Consider the following 15,540-nt stretch of genomic DNA (forward strand, 5'->3'; position numbering starts at 1 on the left):
ACAATTATTGTTATACTATTGCTAATGAGAAAATATCCTTTAACTCAAATAGCTACTGGAGAAGAAAAGGTTTTAAATATGGCTTTCATGCCAAGACACAGGATTACATTTTTTTTTTTCTTTTGTGGTACTGGGGATGGAACCCAGGGGTATTCTACTTCTGAGCTACATCCTCATCCCTACTTTTGATTCTGAGTTGCAAAAGGCTTTACTGAGTATTATCTGAGGCTGTGCTAGAACCATGATCCTTCTGTCTCAGCCTCCCAAATGCTGGATTACAAGGTTATGCCACCACGCCCGGCTCAGGATTACATATTTTTTTCATGCATCTTAAGACTTTTTTTTTTTTTTTGGTGTTACTGGGGGTGGAACCTAGGGGCTTTCTACCTCTGGGCAATACTCCTAGACCTATTTTATATTTTATTTGGAAATAGGGTCTCACTAAGTTGCCGAGAGCCTTGCTGAGGCTGGCTTCAAACCTGCGCGATCCTCCTGTCTCAGCCTCCCAAGCGCAGGGATTACATGCATGCTCCACCACTCCTGGCATCTTAAGGCTTTTTTGTAAATAAAAAATAATCCTAATACATACAGAATTTCTTTCTAATTTAGATGAGTGTTTTCTTTCTCTCTTTCTCTCTTTTTGTTGTTGTATGGTACTAGGTATTGAACCAGGGGCATTCTACCTCTAAGCTGTATCTCAAGCCCCAATCATTCATTTATTTATTGTGCTGGGGATTGAACCCAAGGGTATTCTACATTCAAGCTATACCCCCAGACTGATTTTGTTTTTTCCTTGAAAACAGAGTTTCACTAAGTTGCTGAGACTCTCTGAGCCTGAGATCCTCCTGTCTCAGCCTTCCAAGTACTGGCCCTACAGGTGTGGACACTGCACCAGGCAGAGCATGTCCTTTTCTAATGTGTGGATCAAGGACGAGCCGGGTGAAATGCAGAGCCAGAAGAAGAGGCAGGGCAGAGTGAAGGCTCTTGGGGCAGAGGCATCCCGAGAGCCCCATTCAGAGCACTCAGAAAAGCAATGTGCCCACAGGGAGCTGTGCTTACCACCAGAGGCAGAACTGCTGCTGCCTTGTTACGGCTTGTAGGTTGTTACTGTCCAGTAGAACTCTGCAGTGAGAGGTGTGATAGGAGCCGGGTGTGGTGGCGCACGCTTTTAAATATTCCAGCGTTTGGGAGGCTGAAACAGGATTGTGGTTTGTGGACAGCCTCAGCAACTCAGTGAGACCCTGTTTAAAATGAAGAATGAAAAATAGGGTTGGGAGTGTAGTTCGGAGGTAGAATGCCTCTGGGTTTCATCCCCAGTACTGTTTTTAAAAAAAAGAAAAAGAGAGAGGTGTGATGGTGTCTTTATCTTCCAGTTCAGTAACTATTAACCACTTACAGCTGTTGAGTAATTGAAATGGGGTCCATAGGGCTAAGAATTGAAATTTAATTAATTTAAATTATTTATTTACTTATTTTTGTGGTAATGGGGATTGAACCTAGGGGCATTTTACCTTTGCACTACATCCCCAGCCCTATTTTGTTTTAAATTTGGAAACAGGGTCTTGCTAAGTTGCTGAGGCTGGCATCAACCCTGTGATCCTTCTATCTCACCCTCCCAAGTAATGGGATTACAGGTGTGTACCATTGTGCCCAGTGGCTATTTTTAAATTTTGAAACAGGGTCTAAGTTGCTAAAGGATTCCTTAATTTTCTGAGTCTGGCCTAGAACCTGCAATGCTTCTGTCTCAGTCTCTCAAGTACTGGGGTTACAGCTAAGGGGCACCATGCCCACCTTATTTATTTATTTATTTTTATGGTGCTGAGGATTGAACCTTGGGGATTCTACCTCCAAGCTATACCCCCAGTCCTATTTTATTTTTATTTTTTATTTTTGTGGTGCTAGGGATTGAACTCAAGGGCATTCTACCTCTGAGCTACACCCCCAGCCCTATTTAAAAAAATTTTTATTGGTGCATTGTAGTCATACATCTTAATGGGATACAAGACTTGTATAGACATACATACACATATCACCCAATTAGCCCTTACCCAATCACCACCCCATTTCCTCCCCCTCCCTCCTTCCCATGCTTGGCTTAGTGATTGACTTTGATATGTTTAAGTACATCATGTGCTTTAGAGAGTTTCCCTCTTCCCCCCTCCCATCTCCTCAGTTAGGTTGCCTTATTTGCTCCTCTATAGGATCTCCTTCTTCATTTAGAGTTCCTCCTTTTACTCATTTCTCCTTAGCTTTTGCATATTAGGGAAAGGATCTAATTTTAATTTTTTTTTTTTAATGTGGAACATATTGAAAATGGCATACATTCAAACTGTGCTTGAAACCCTCCCTCTTTCCCCTTCCCCCTCCCAAGAATGAGTGTCAGGTTAACCTTGCTATATTTGTATTTTTACACAAATTCAGATGTAGCTCCTTCATTAATCAACCTCAACCTTCATTAATCAACCTCAACCTTCTTCCTCTCCTATCCATCCATTCTAGCTTTGATGAGGTTTCTCCTTCATTGTCTGGAGTTCCTTTGGTATCCCTAAACTCCCTAGTTTGGGCATATTAGAGAAAATATAAGTCCCTTCTCTTTCTGTGCTTGGCTTATCTCAGTTAACATAATGTTCTCCAGGTCTTTCCATCTTCTTGCAAATGACATGATATTGTTCTTTTTTTTATAGCTGAGTAGAATTCCATTGCGTGTATTTCCCATAATTTAGCAATCCATTCATCTGTTGATGGAGTCCTAGGTTGTTTCCATATTTTGGCTATTACGAATTGTGCTGCTATGAACATGGGTATGCATATATTGCTGTAGTTCTCTGATTTCAACCCCTTTGGAAAAATACCAAGGAGTGGTAAAGCCAGATCATATGGTGGCTCCATTCCCAGTTTTCTAAGGAATCTCCACACTGATCTCCATAGCAGCTGAACTAGTTTGCACTCCCACCAACAGTGTAAAAGAGTTCCTCTTACCCCACATCCTGGCCAGCATTTGTTGTTGTTTGAGTTCTTTATGCTTGCCATAAAGATTGGGGTTAGATGGACTCTCATCGTAGTTTTGATTTGCATCTCCCTGTTGGCTAATGATGTTGAACATCTTTTCATGTATCTATTGGTCATTTGTGTCTCTTCTTTTGTGAAGTGTCTATTAAGTTCAGTTGCCCATTTCTTGATTGGGTTGTTTGTTTTGCTAGTGTAGAGTCTTTTGAGCTCTTTGTATATTCTGGATATTAGCCCTCTGTCAGAGTGGTGGCTGATAAAGATGGTCTCCCATTTTGTAGGCTTTCTCATTATGTTCTTGATGGTTTCCTTTCATGAGAAGAAATTTTTACTTTGATGCCATTCCACTTGTTAATTCTTGCTTTAATTTCCTGCGTCTTATTGAGATAGTTACTGCCTGTGCCTATATGTTGGAGTGTTGAGCCTATGCCCTCCTCTAATAACTTCAGAGTCTCTGTTCTAATTACTAAGTCTTTGATCCATCTCGAGTTAATTCCTGTGCATGGTGAGAGGTAAGGATTTAGTTCTATCTTTATACAAATGGATAGCAAGTTCTCCCAGCACCATTTGTTGAAAAGGCTGTCTTTTCTCCAGCGTATGAGTTTGGCCCCTTTGTCAAAGATTAATTGACTATAAGTGTGTTTCAGTATCTTTAATTCTGTTCCACTGGTCAGTATGCCTGTTGTTGTGCCAATACCATGCTGGTTTTACTACTGTTGATCTATAGCATAATTTGAAGTCTGGGATTGTGATGCCTCCTGCATGGTTCTTATTGCTGAGAATTGCTTTGGCTATTCTGGGGTGAGACCCTGTTTCAAAATAAAAGAATAAGAGCTGGGTATGGTGGTGCACTCATGTAATCCCCGTGCTTGGGAGGCGGAGACAGGAGGATCACGCAGGTGCAAAGCCAGCCTTGCTGGCTTAAGAGACCCTGTTTCCAAATAAAATATAAAATATGTCTGCAAGTGTATCCCGGAGGTACAAGGGTTCCATCCCCAGTACCACCAAATAAATAAACAAACAAACAAACAAACACATAAATAAATAAATAAAAATAGGGCTAGGAGTGTAGCTCAGAGGTAGAATCCCCTGAGTTCAATCCCCATTACCACAAAACAAAAAAACCCAATGAGGTTTTTTTTTTTAAAATTCTAAGGCCAGTATTAATTTATTTGCCTGATTTAAATATTTTTAATTTTTTTAGTAAGTAGTGCATAATCCAACAATATAAAGATATGCCATGAGAATACTCTTTTTTTTTTTTTGTACTATTGTTGACCTTAGGGGCAGTCTGCCTCTGAGTTAAACTCCCAACCCTATTTTATTTTGTTTATATTTTTATTTTATTTTGAAACAGAGTCTCACTAAGTTTCTGAGGGCCTTGCTAAGTCACTGAGCCTAGCTTTGAACCTGTCTCAGCTTCCCAAATACTCAAACTGTAGTGTGTGCCACTATGCCCAGCTTGAGAGTATTCTTACCTATTTTACAGATGCCCTTTTCCTCCTACAGTACACAGATTTTTAAAAATATATATCACTTTTTGCATCCTTTTAATTTCTTTAGGCAGATAAACACATAAAAGTTATTTCATGCTCGGCATGGTGGCACTTGTAATCCCAAATACTCAGGAGGCTGAGGCAAGGTATTGCAAGTTTGAGGCCCACCTAGGCAACTTACAAAGACTCTGTCTCAACATTTTAATAATGTTCTAGCTCATTACAGGAGACTCTGGGTTCATTCCCCTGTAGTGGAAAAAAAGCAACAACAAAACCACAAACTTGCATCTTAGAAATATGATACTGTCAGTATTTGTTCTTTTTATAGATGTTTTATATTCCTTTGTATGATTGCTTCATAATTTATTTATGTTTATTTTTGCACTGTTGATTGAACCTACAGGCATTCTACCTCTGAATTATACTTGCAGCCCTAGCCCTATTTTTAAAATTTTCTTATTTGAAACAGGGTCTCAGCTGGGTGTGGTGGTGTACATTTGTAAACCCAGTACTTGGGAGGTTGAGATAGGAGGATTGCAGGTTTAAAGCCAGCCTTGGCAACTTAGCTAGGCTCTTAGCACCCTCGTCAGACCCTTTTTCCAAATAAGGAGTAAAATTGAGCTGGGGGTATAGCTTGGAAGTAGAATGCCTCTGGGTTCAATGTCCATTACCAAAAAGAAAAAGAAAAAAGAAACAGGGGTCTCCCTAGGTTGATAAGAATATTTGCTAAGGCTGTTCTTGAATCTGTAGTCCTCCTGTCTCAGCCTCCTACGTACTGGGATTACAAGTGTGTGCCACTACACTTGGCTCATAATTTACTAGTTTTTCTTCTATGGTAATATGGTCATTTCCAGTCTTTTTTTCTTTTTTCTTTTTTTTTGGCGGTAGCAGGGATTGAACCCAGAGGCATTCTACCTCTGAGCTACACCCGTATCCCTATTTTACTTTTTATTTTGAAACAGGGTTTCTTTAAGTTGTGGAGTGCCTCACTAAATGGCTGAGGCTGTCCTCGAAACTGGGTCCTCTTGTCTTGGCCTCCCAAGTACTGGACATATGAGCATGCGCCACCACGCCCAGTTTCCAACCTTTTGCTATTATTTACTCTTACAAATAATCTTATATCTATATCATTTGAATATGTACAGTTATGTCAGAGGAATTTAAAATGCAGAAGGTGGGGTTCTGTCCTTTAAGTCAAGTTTCATTTTTCGTCCCATGTAGATTGCCTGTTTTCTCAAAGATTTGCTGATAGTGTTTAACCTTGTGATTTTTGTTTGTGCAGTACTTAAAAATGATTTTTTCTCCTTAGAAACTTCAGGTTTTGTGGACAAACTATTTGAAAGTCTCTATACTAAGAACTACCTTCCACCTTTGGAACCAGTGAAACCTGAGCCAAAACCAGTAGTCCCAGAAAAAGAAGAAGTTAAAGAAGAGGTAATGATTTTTTTTATTTTGCTTTTGCTTTAGGGAGCTTCTTAGATTCTATAACCAGTATTCTTAGTTTGAAGTTCAGCTTTTTTTAAGAGTAATTATGAAGTTTCTGGGTTTGGAACATGACAAAGATTCTTAGGGTTTCCTTTTTAGTTCCTTGGACTTTGAAGAGTTGAAAAAATTTCAGGCAGATTGTTGAAGCATGCAAGAAATACTTCAAAGCCAAGTGTGTTGGTGCATACTTGTAATCCCAATGCTTGGGAGGTTAAGACAGGAGGATCACAGGGTTGTGGCCAGCCTCAGCTACTTGGTGAGGCCCTCTGCAACTTAGTGAGACCCTGTTTCAAAATAAAGGATAAAAATTAGGGCTTGGGATATAGCTTGGAGGTACAGTGATCTTGGATTCAGTCCCCGGTACTGGCCCAACCAAAAAACAAAGAATAAAAAATAGGGCTGAGGGTATAGTTTGGAGGTAGAATGCTCTTGTGTTCAAATTCCCAGTACTGCAAAACAAACAAACAAACAAACAAAAAAAAAAAACCCAAAAACACTTTAGTAATATTGAGGAATTCAGAGAAATTTTTTTTTCTTTTTTTCTTTTTTTTTTGTGTGAGTCTGGGGATGTAACCCAGGGGCATTCGACCTCCGAACTACATCCCTTGCCCTATTTTTTATTCTTTATTTTGAAACCAGGTCCCACTGAGTTGCAGAGGGCCTCACTAAGTAGCTGAGGCTGTCCACGAACCGTGATCCTCTGTTCTCAGCCTCTCGAATGCTGGGATTACAAGTGTGCTCCACCACGCCCAGCAATAGAGAAATATTAATCCATTGACTTCTAGAAAAAGAAGACTTGTTTAAATATATAGGCTTAGCTGGGCGTGGTGACGCACGCTTGTAACCCCGCGCTTGGGAGGCTGAGACAGGAGGATCACGCAGGTTCATAGCCAGCCTCAGCTACTTAGTGAGGCTCTTAGCAACTTAGTGAGACCCTGTTTCCAAATAAAACATAAAATGGGTCTGGGAGTATACCCCGGAGGTAGAAAGCCTCTGGGTTCCACCCCCAGTACCACCAAAAAAAAAAAAAAAAAAAAAAAAAATTGACGGGTGGGGGAAGTGGGGGATTGAACCCAGGGGCATTCTATAGTTGAGCTATATGTACAGCCCAGTTTATTGTTCTTTATTTTGAAACATGGTCTCACTAAGTTGCAAAGACATGGTCTGCTAATTATCAAAGGGCTTCACTAAGGAGCTGAGTCTGGCCAAGAACCTGTGATCCTCCTGTTTCAGACTCCTAAGTACTAGGATTACAAGTGTGGACCACCATACCCAGCTGCTACAAAATAACTTTTTTTTTGGGGGGGTGGTACTGGGAATAGAACCCAAGGGCATTCTATCTTTGAGCTACACCCCAGCCCTATTTTTTTTTTTTTAGTTCTTTACTTTGAAATGGGGTCTCACTGAGTTGCAAAGGGTCTCACTAAGTAGCTGAGGTTGTCCACGAACCGGGATCCTCTTGTCTCAGCTCCCAAATGCTGGGATTATAAGCGTGTACCATCATGCCCAGCTACAAAATAACTTTAAAAAACTTATTTGAGCTGATCCGGGTGTGAATGGTTGTGTTGTGCACGCCTGTAATCTCAGTACTTGGGAGGAAGAGACAGAAGGATCACAGGTATGAGGCCTCAGCAACTCTGAGGTTTGGCAGCCTAAAGAGATCTGATTCAAAATAAAAGGCTTGGAGGTAGAATACCCCAGGTTCAATCTCCAGTACCAAACACAAACAAAAATGAAAAAAACAAAACTTATTTAGAAATAGCTTTTTATTAAAATGATAAAGCTGAGCCGGATGTGGTGGTGCTCACCTGTAGTCCCAGTACTTAGGAGGCTGAGATAGGAGGATTGCAGATTCGAAGCCAGCCTCAGTAATTTAGTAATGCTCTCAGCAACTTAGCGAGACTGTTTCCAATTAAAAAAAAAAAAAAGAAGAAAGAAAGAAAATAGGGCTGGGGATGTAGTGTGGAGGTAGAATGCCCCTGGGTTCAATCTCTAGTACAAAAAAAAAAAAAAGACAACTGGTTGCGGTGGCACACATCTATAATTACAGCACTTGCGAAGTTGAAACAAAAGGATAGAAGGTTCAAGAACAGCCTCAACAAGTAGTGAGACTCATCAACCTAGTGAGACTGTGTTTCAAAATAAAAATAAAATGGGGCTGGGGATGAAGCTCAGAGGTAGAATGCGTCTTGGTTCAATCCCCAGTACCACAAAAAAAGACAAGAATTGTACCCCAAACATCCATATCCATATATTCCATTTGCTATCTCTGTAAATGCATTTATTGAAAATTTGTTCTGTTTGTTCTCTATGTGTTCATACCCATAACATTTTTTCTGAATAGGTCATGAACATAATGGTCCTTCACCTTTAAATACTTCTGTGTATTTCCTAACAGTATGGATATTCTTTTAGATTAATATGTTATCAATTTCTGTACATTTAATATTCATATAATACTTTTTTTCTTTATATGCTGGGTATTTAAACTGGGGACATTCTGCCTCCAACCTGTACCTAAGCCCTTTTTATGTATTTTTGTTGTTGTTTCACTGGGGATTGAACTCAGGGGAATTTTACCTCAAGCTCTACTCCCGGCCGTATTTTATTTTTATTTGGAAGTAGGGTCTCACTAGGTTGATGAGAGTCTCACTTCTTGTTGTGACTGTCCTCTAACCTGCAATCCTCTTGTCTGAACCTTCCAAGTACTGGAATTACAAGTGTACACCACCATGTTCAATTCTATTTTATTGATTGATTGATGGATGGATGGTACTGGGGATGGAACCCTTCTACCTCTGGGCTATACTCCCAGACCTATTTTATATTTTTTATTTGGAAACAGGGTCTCTTAGGCTAGTGAGGCTGGCTTCAAACCTGTGCCATCCTCCTGTCTCCGCCTCCCAAGCGCTAGCACACCTGGCTATTTTTTATTTTAAAACAGGTCTTGCTAATTTGCTAAGGGTCTCACTAAGTTGCAGAGTCTGATCTCGAACCTGTGATCCTCCCACCTCAGCCTCCCAATACTGGAGATTACAGGCATTTACCACCGTGCCCACCTACAATTCACCCAACAGTGTCTCTTTTTTAATTTTCCTAATTTTTGTGGTACTGGGGATGGAACCCAGGGGCATTCTACCTGCAAGCTTTTTATTCTTTATTTTGAAACGGTCTCACTGAGTTGCAAAGAGCCTCACTAAGTAGTAGCTGAGGCTGTCCAAAAACCGGGATCCTCTTTTCTCAGCCTCCCAACGCTTGTTTTATTTTAATTTTTTTTGTGGGAAAATTTATTCATTTGTCCTGTGGATTTTCCCCCCCCTGTCTGGAATTAACTGATTGCATTCCAGTGAAGTAATGCATCACTGTAAATTGTTAGAATGATTTTTAAATACACTAATAATTGTGTGGTGTTTGCTGGTGCCATATGGGTGCCATATATGGCTATGATTTATGTTGCCTGGATTTTACTAAGTTGTTACCTCTTTTTCCATTAGCCCACTTCCTGATTTGGGTATTTAGAAGTAAGCTTATCCATTAGAAGGGAATTTGTTAGCCAAGCATGGTGGCGCACGTTTGTAATCCAAGCATTTGGGAGGCTGAGACTGGAGGATGACGGTTTGTGTACTGCCTCGGCTACTTAGTGAGGCCCTCTGCAACTTAGTGAGACACTGTTTAAAAAAAAAAAAAATAGGGCAGAGGATGTACCTCAGAGGTCAAATGCCCTTGGGTTCCATCCCCAGACCTGCAAAAATAAAAAATAAAAAATAAAAATAAAATAATAAAATAAAATAAAAAAGGGAATTTGTTTAGTTCTTGCAAATGGCTGTTTCAGCGTTCTCATATATGGTTTGTGATCAGTTTGTTAAAATATAGTAATAAGGCTGATTGCAATTGCACACACCTGTAGTATTATCAACTCAGGAGACTGAGGAAAGAGGTTCACAATTTGAGGCCATCCTGGGCAACTTAGCCAGATCTTGTTTCAAAATAAAATATAAAATTGGGCTGGGGAGGTAGCTCAGCGAGAGCCTCTCGGCTTAATCCTCAGTACCAAAACAAACCCAGTCAGTTCATTTGTCCCTCCCTTCCTCACAGGATTGAACCCAGAGGCATTCTACCTCCAAGCTACACCCCCAGCCCTATCTTATTATTTTCTTTTGAAACAAGTCTCACTAAGTTGCAGAGGACTTCACTCTGTAGCTGAGGATGACCACGAACCTGCAATCCTCCTATCTCAGCCTTCTAAGTACTGGGATTACAAGTATGCGCCGCTACACCCAGCCTCTTTCAATTTTTGGTCATTGTTGACTGTTAAGACTTTTAACAGAAGCCTTAGCTGGGCATACTCAGCTAAAAGAAATAGAAGCCTCAACATTTTCATTAGTTCTAATACATTTTATTTTTGGTGGTGGTGCTGGAGATTGAACCCAGAGGAAATTTACCTCTGAGTTACATCCCAGCCTTATTTTTATTATTAATTAATTAATTTATTTATTGTTTTGGTGGTACTGGGGATGGAACCCGTCTACCTCCGGGCTACACTCCCAGACCTATTTTTTATATTTTTTATTTAGAAACAGTCTCTTAAACCAGCAAGGCTGGCTTTGAACCTGCGCCATCCTCCTGTCTCCGCCTCCCAAGCGCAGGGATTACAAGCCCTGCGCCACCACGCAGGCTTTATTTTTTATTTTGAAACATAGTCTCACTAAGTTACTGACAGTCTAAGTTGCTGAGGCTGGCTTTAAATGTGCAATCCTAGCTGGGTGTGGTGGCGCACACTTGTAATCCCCGTGCTTGGGAGGCTGAGACAGGAGGATTGCACAGGTTTGAAGCCAGCCTCAGCTACTTAGTGAGACCCTGTTTTAAAAAAAAAAAAAAAAATAGCCGGGCGTAGTGGCACATGCTTGTAATCCCCGCGCTTGGGAGGCGGGGACAGGAGGATCGCGCAGGTTCGAAGCCAGCCTTGCTGGCTTAAGAGACCCTGTTTCCAAATTTAAAAAATATAAAAAAGTAGGTCTGGGAGTGTAGCTCGGAAGTAGAAGGGCTTCCAGGAACCCCAGTACCACCAAAAAAATAAAAAAAATAAAATAGGTCTGGAGGTAGAAAGCCTCTGGGTTCCACCCCAGAATCCGCAAACCATGATCCTCCTGTCTCAGCCTCTCAAATGCTGGGATTACAAGTGTGTGCCACTACGCCTGGCTGATATAAGTCATTTTAGTATATGATACTTAATAATTTACTATTTTTCCTGTTTCAGTTTATTTTTATTTATTTAATTTTTTTGTGGTGCTGGGGATTGAATGCAGGGGCAATCTACCTCTGAGCGACACCTCCAGCCTGATATTTTCTTTAGTTTGAAACAGGGTCTCACCAAGTTGCAGAAAGCCTCACTAAGTAGCTTAGGCTGTCTGTGAGCCTGGATACTCCTGTCTATGTACTGGGATTATACCACACCTGGCTTTTTTTTTTTTTTTTTTTTTTTTTCCAGTGGCACTTGTATTGATCCCTGGGGCATTTTGCCTCTGAGTTATACCCACAACTGTATTTTATTTTTTATTTTGAATCAGTCTCACTGAACGCTGAAGCCAGGCTTTGAACATGCAATCCTCTTGTCTTAGTCTCCCAAGCACTGGGCATATTGGTGTGTACTACAGTGCTTAACTTCCTGTTTCAATTTTTCTTTTCTTTTCTTTTTTTTTTTTTTTTTTTTTTTTTTTTTTACGGTACTTGGGATGAAACCCAGGGGCATTGTACCTTTGAGTTACACCCCCAGCCCTATTTTTTATTCTTTACTTTGAAACAGGGTCTCACTGAGTTGCAAGGGACCTCACTAAGTGGTTTAGGCTGTCTGCGAACCGTGATCCTCTTGTCTCTCAAATGCTGGGATTACAAGTGTGTGCCACCATGCCTGGCTTTAACTTCCTATTTCTGTTTAAAGAGTGAGTTGCTTGTTTTCTTCCTTTTTTTCTACCATTCCCTGCCTTAAGTTGATATTTAAAAATTAATAAAGTGTGTTTTCAAGTTTTCTTTTTTTGGGGCAGGATTGGACTATTTCCTCTGTTTATTTGTGGCCTCTATTGTGCTAAAAAAGAATATCAGGTGGTTGTGTTTTGTAAGTTATAGAAGCATGTTCTTATTTCTAACAAATATTTTTATGTAGGTATTTCAGGAGCCAGTAGAGGAAGAGCGTGATAGCAGAAAAAAGAAATATCCTAGTCCCCAGAAAACTCGTTCAGAATCCAGTGAACGGAGGTTTGTTTTTATCTTTAATTAGGAAGACAGTGATAACTCACTTATTACTTGCCTTCCAAGGATATTAAAAAAGATTTTTAAATGGACTGACTCCTATTTACAAACTCATTAAAGAATGAGAATGTTATTTTTCTTTTTTCCTTTCTGCTTTTTGTCTTTGTCTTACTTTCTGTTTCTTTTAAAAACAGTCATCATTACATGCTTTCCCCTAGAGCTCAGGGGTGGGAGCAGTCTCCTTAGAGAATAAAAATGAAATATTCCATTTGGTTAGGGGTGCTCAGTATTAAAATTACATGTATCATTTTATATTACAAGTGGTATAATTTTTATGCAGAATTATGAACCTACTAGCAAAAATGGATTTTTGTTTAGGGAAACATTGTTTTGAGTTTTTTTTTCCTTTTCTTGTTCTAAGTTTCTGTGCTCTATCACTGCTCCCCCACTTCTCCCCCCACGTTGGGTTCATCTTTTTTTTCCCTTCATTTCTCCCCACCCATTGTACTTGAAGTGAAAATATTTTTCCTTTTCATATAATGGATTAGAAGAATTACATGGTAGTCTTAAAGCTTCTAAAAAAGCACAGTGTTATCAATTTTGATTACTCAAGAGTATGTCATACTCTGAATTTGTTTGCACACTATTTCTTTAGCTTAATATGGCTTTTATATCTGTGTATTATAGGACACGTGACAAAAAAAGAGAAGATGGCAAGTGGAGGGATTATGAGCGGTACTATGAGCGGAATGAATTGTACCGTGAGAAGTATGACTGGAGAAGGGGCAGGAGTAAGAGCCGGAGTAAGAGCCGGGGCCTGAGTCGAAGTAGAAGCCGAAGCCGTGGGCGCAGCAAAGACCGGGATCCAAATAGGAATGTTGGTGAGTAGATAAAGTGTCCCCCTAAAAGCCCTGTTGCTTTTATAACAAGGCACAAGAAATTTTATTAAGGCTAAATGTACTGTAAGCAATGTAAAAGCTGGAATTGTCTCAAAAAACTGAATATTGATTTTGTTACAAAGACTGGGCTCTATACTTGGGTTGAAGTCAAAGGAGTTTGATTAAAAAGAAGCTGTTCTTGTTAGGTGAGGAGGCGCATGCCAGTAATCACAGTACTTATGAGGCTGAGACAGGAATACTACAGGTTCTAGGTCAGCCTCAGCTACTTAGCAAGACCCTTGGTAATGTAACGAGACCCTATTTCAAAATTTAAAGAGGTGTGTGTGGGGACCTGGGGATGTACATAGAAAGTAAAAAGCTCCTAGGTTCAATCTCTAGTACCAAAAAATTAAAAAAGAAGGTATCATAGTATTATATTCTTTTTTTTTTTTTTCACTATTGGGGATGGAATCCAGGAACATTCTACTTTGGAGCTGCACCCCCCAGCCCAATTTTTAATTCTTTATTTTGAAACAGGGTTTCACTGAGTTGCGAAGGGCCTCACTAAGTAGTAGTTGAAGCCAGGTGTGGTGGCACATGCTCATAATCCCAGCATTTGGGAGGCAGGGTGAGACAGGAGGATCATGGTTTGCAGACTCAGTGAGACCTTGTTTCAGAATAAAGAATAAAAAAAATAGGGCTAGGGATGTCACTTGGAGGCAGAATGCCCCTGGGTTCTATCTCCAGTACCGATAAATAAATAAATAAATAAATAAATAAATAAGTAAATAAAATAAAATAAAAACAAAGTAGTAGCTGAGGCTGTCTGCGACCCGGGATCTTCCTGTCTCAGCCTCCCAGATGCTGGGATTACAAGCATATGCCACCATGCCCAATTTGTATCATATTCTTAAGATATCATAGTACATATCTAAAGTCATTTTGCATAGTTGATACAAATGTCCTTTAATCAACAAAGCTATCCACTTGAGAGTTTCCTGCTTTTTATTTTGTGGTTTTGGTAAATGAACTCATGGTCTTGTGCAAGCACTTCACCACTGAGCTACATTCCCAGCCCCTGGCTTTCTTTTTTCCTAAAAGTAATTGATTTGTAATAATGTTTCTTAAGGTTTATAAAATTAAACAAAAAAGAATTGTGTAAGTTACTAAGATCCCAATCACTGACCTTCTGAAATATCAGTTTGTCAATTTTTAGAAACATTCCCATTAAATATTGGGTGTGTGTGTGTGTGTGTGTGTGTGTGTGTGTGTGTGTGTGGTGCTAGGAATTGAACCAAGTGGTATTCTACCTCTGAGCTACACCCCAAGCCCGACTTTTTATTTATTTATTTATTTATTTATTTATTTATTTATTTATTTTTTATTGTTTTGGTGGTACTGGGGGTGGAATTCAGGGGCTTTCTACCTCTGGGCTATACTCCCAGACCTATTTTTTACTTTATTTGGAAACAGGGTCTCACTAAGTTGCTGAGAGCCTCACTAAGTAGCTGAGGCTGGCTTCGAACCTGTGCGATCCTCCTGTCTCAGCCTCCCAAGTGCGGGGATTACAAGCGTGCACCACCATGTCTGGCTCCTGATTTTTTATTTTGAAACAGGGTCTAAGTTGTAGAGGGCCTCACTAAGTAGCTGAGGCTGGTAGAGAACTGCCATCCTCATGTCTCATCCTCCCAAATACTGGGATTACAAATGTGTGTCACCATGCCTGCCTGATTGTGGTGTTTTTTTGGAGGGAAATACACCAAATGATGTATGTGTACTTCTATGAATGTATCACATTGAATCTCACTTTGATGCATAGTTACAGTGCACAAATGAGCATATTAAAAAATATTAGAGAGCCGGGTGTGGTGGCGCACACTTGTAATCCCAGTGCTTGGGAGGCTGAGACAGGAGGATTGCACAGGTTCGAAGCCAGCCTCAGCTACTTAGGCTCTCAGCAACTTAGTGAGACCCTGTTTCCAAATAAAGTATAAAATAGGTCTGGGAGTATAGCCCGGAGGTAGAAAGGCCCCTGGGTTCCACCACCAGTTCCACCAAAAAAAAAAAAAAAAATAGTGGAAGCTGGGTGTGGCGACATACACTTGTAATCCCAGAATTTGGGAGGCTGAGCAGTTAATTAGTGAGCCCCTTTGCAACTCAGTGTGACCCTGTTTCAAAGTAAAGAATCAAAATTATGGCTGGGAGTGTAGCTCAGAGATAAAATGCCCCTGGGTTTCATCTCCAGTACCTCAAAAAAGAAAAAAAAAAAGAGAAGCTGACTGCTTTTCATTCAGTGTAATTGATGTTGATAATAAAATCTGATGTTTTACAAATTATTGGTCAATATGGCACACTGTTGATATTCTGCTTTTCAGATTATTAATAATGAGAACAGTTGGAATATGAATAGCTTAGTAAGCTTACTCCAG

General features: G+C 40.1%; 1 protein-coding gene across 4 annotated transcripts in view; it reads left to right on the forward strand.

Annotated features, from left to right (window-relative positions):
- The window catches only part of LOC308278019 (RNA-binding protein 27), a gene marked incomplete at both ends in the record, with an annotated part of 104,397 nt that overhangs the window by 20,403 nt on the left and 68,454 nt on the right, over positions 1-15,540 (forward strand). For all 4 annotated transcript variants that reach the window (XM_080717586.1, XM_080717588.1, XM_080717587.1 and 1 more), the window contains 3 exons: positions 5,812-5,936; positions 12,148-12,239; positions 12,921-13,114. In XM_080717586.1, the coding sequence (XP_080573712.1) occupies positions 5,812-5,936; positions 12,148-12,239; positions 12,921-13,114 (411 nt within the window). The remainder of the gene's footprint in view (positions 1-5,811; positions 5,937-12,147; positions 12,240-12,920; positions 13,115-15,540) is intronic.

The sequence above is a fragment of the Muscardinus avellanarius genome (genome assembly GCF_963383645.1).
Source record: "Muscardinus avellanarius genome assembly, chromosome: 1".
NCBI lineage: Eukaryota > Metazoa > Chordata > Mammalia > Rodentia > Gliridae > Muscardinus > Muscardinus avellanarius.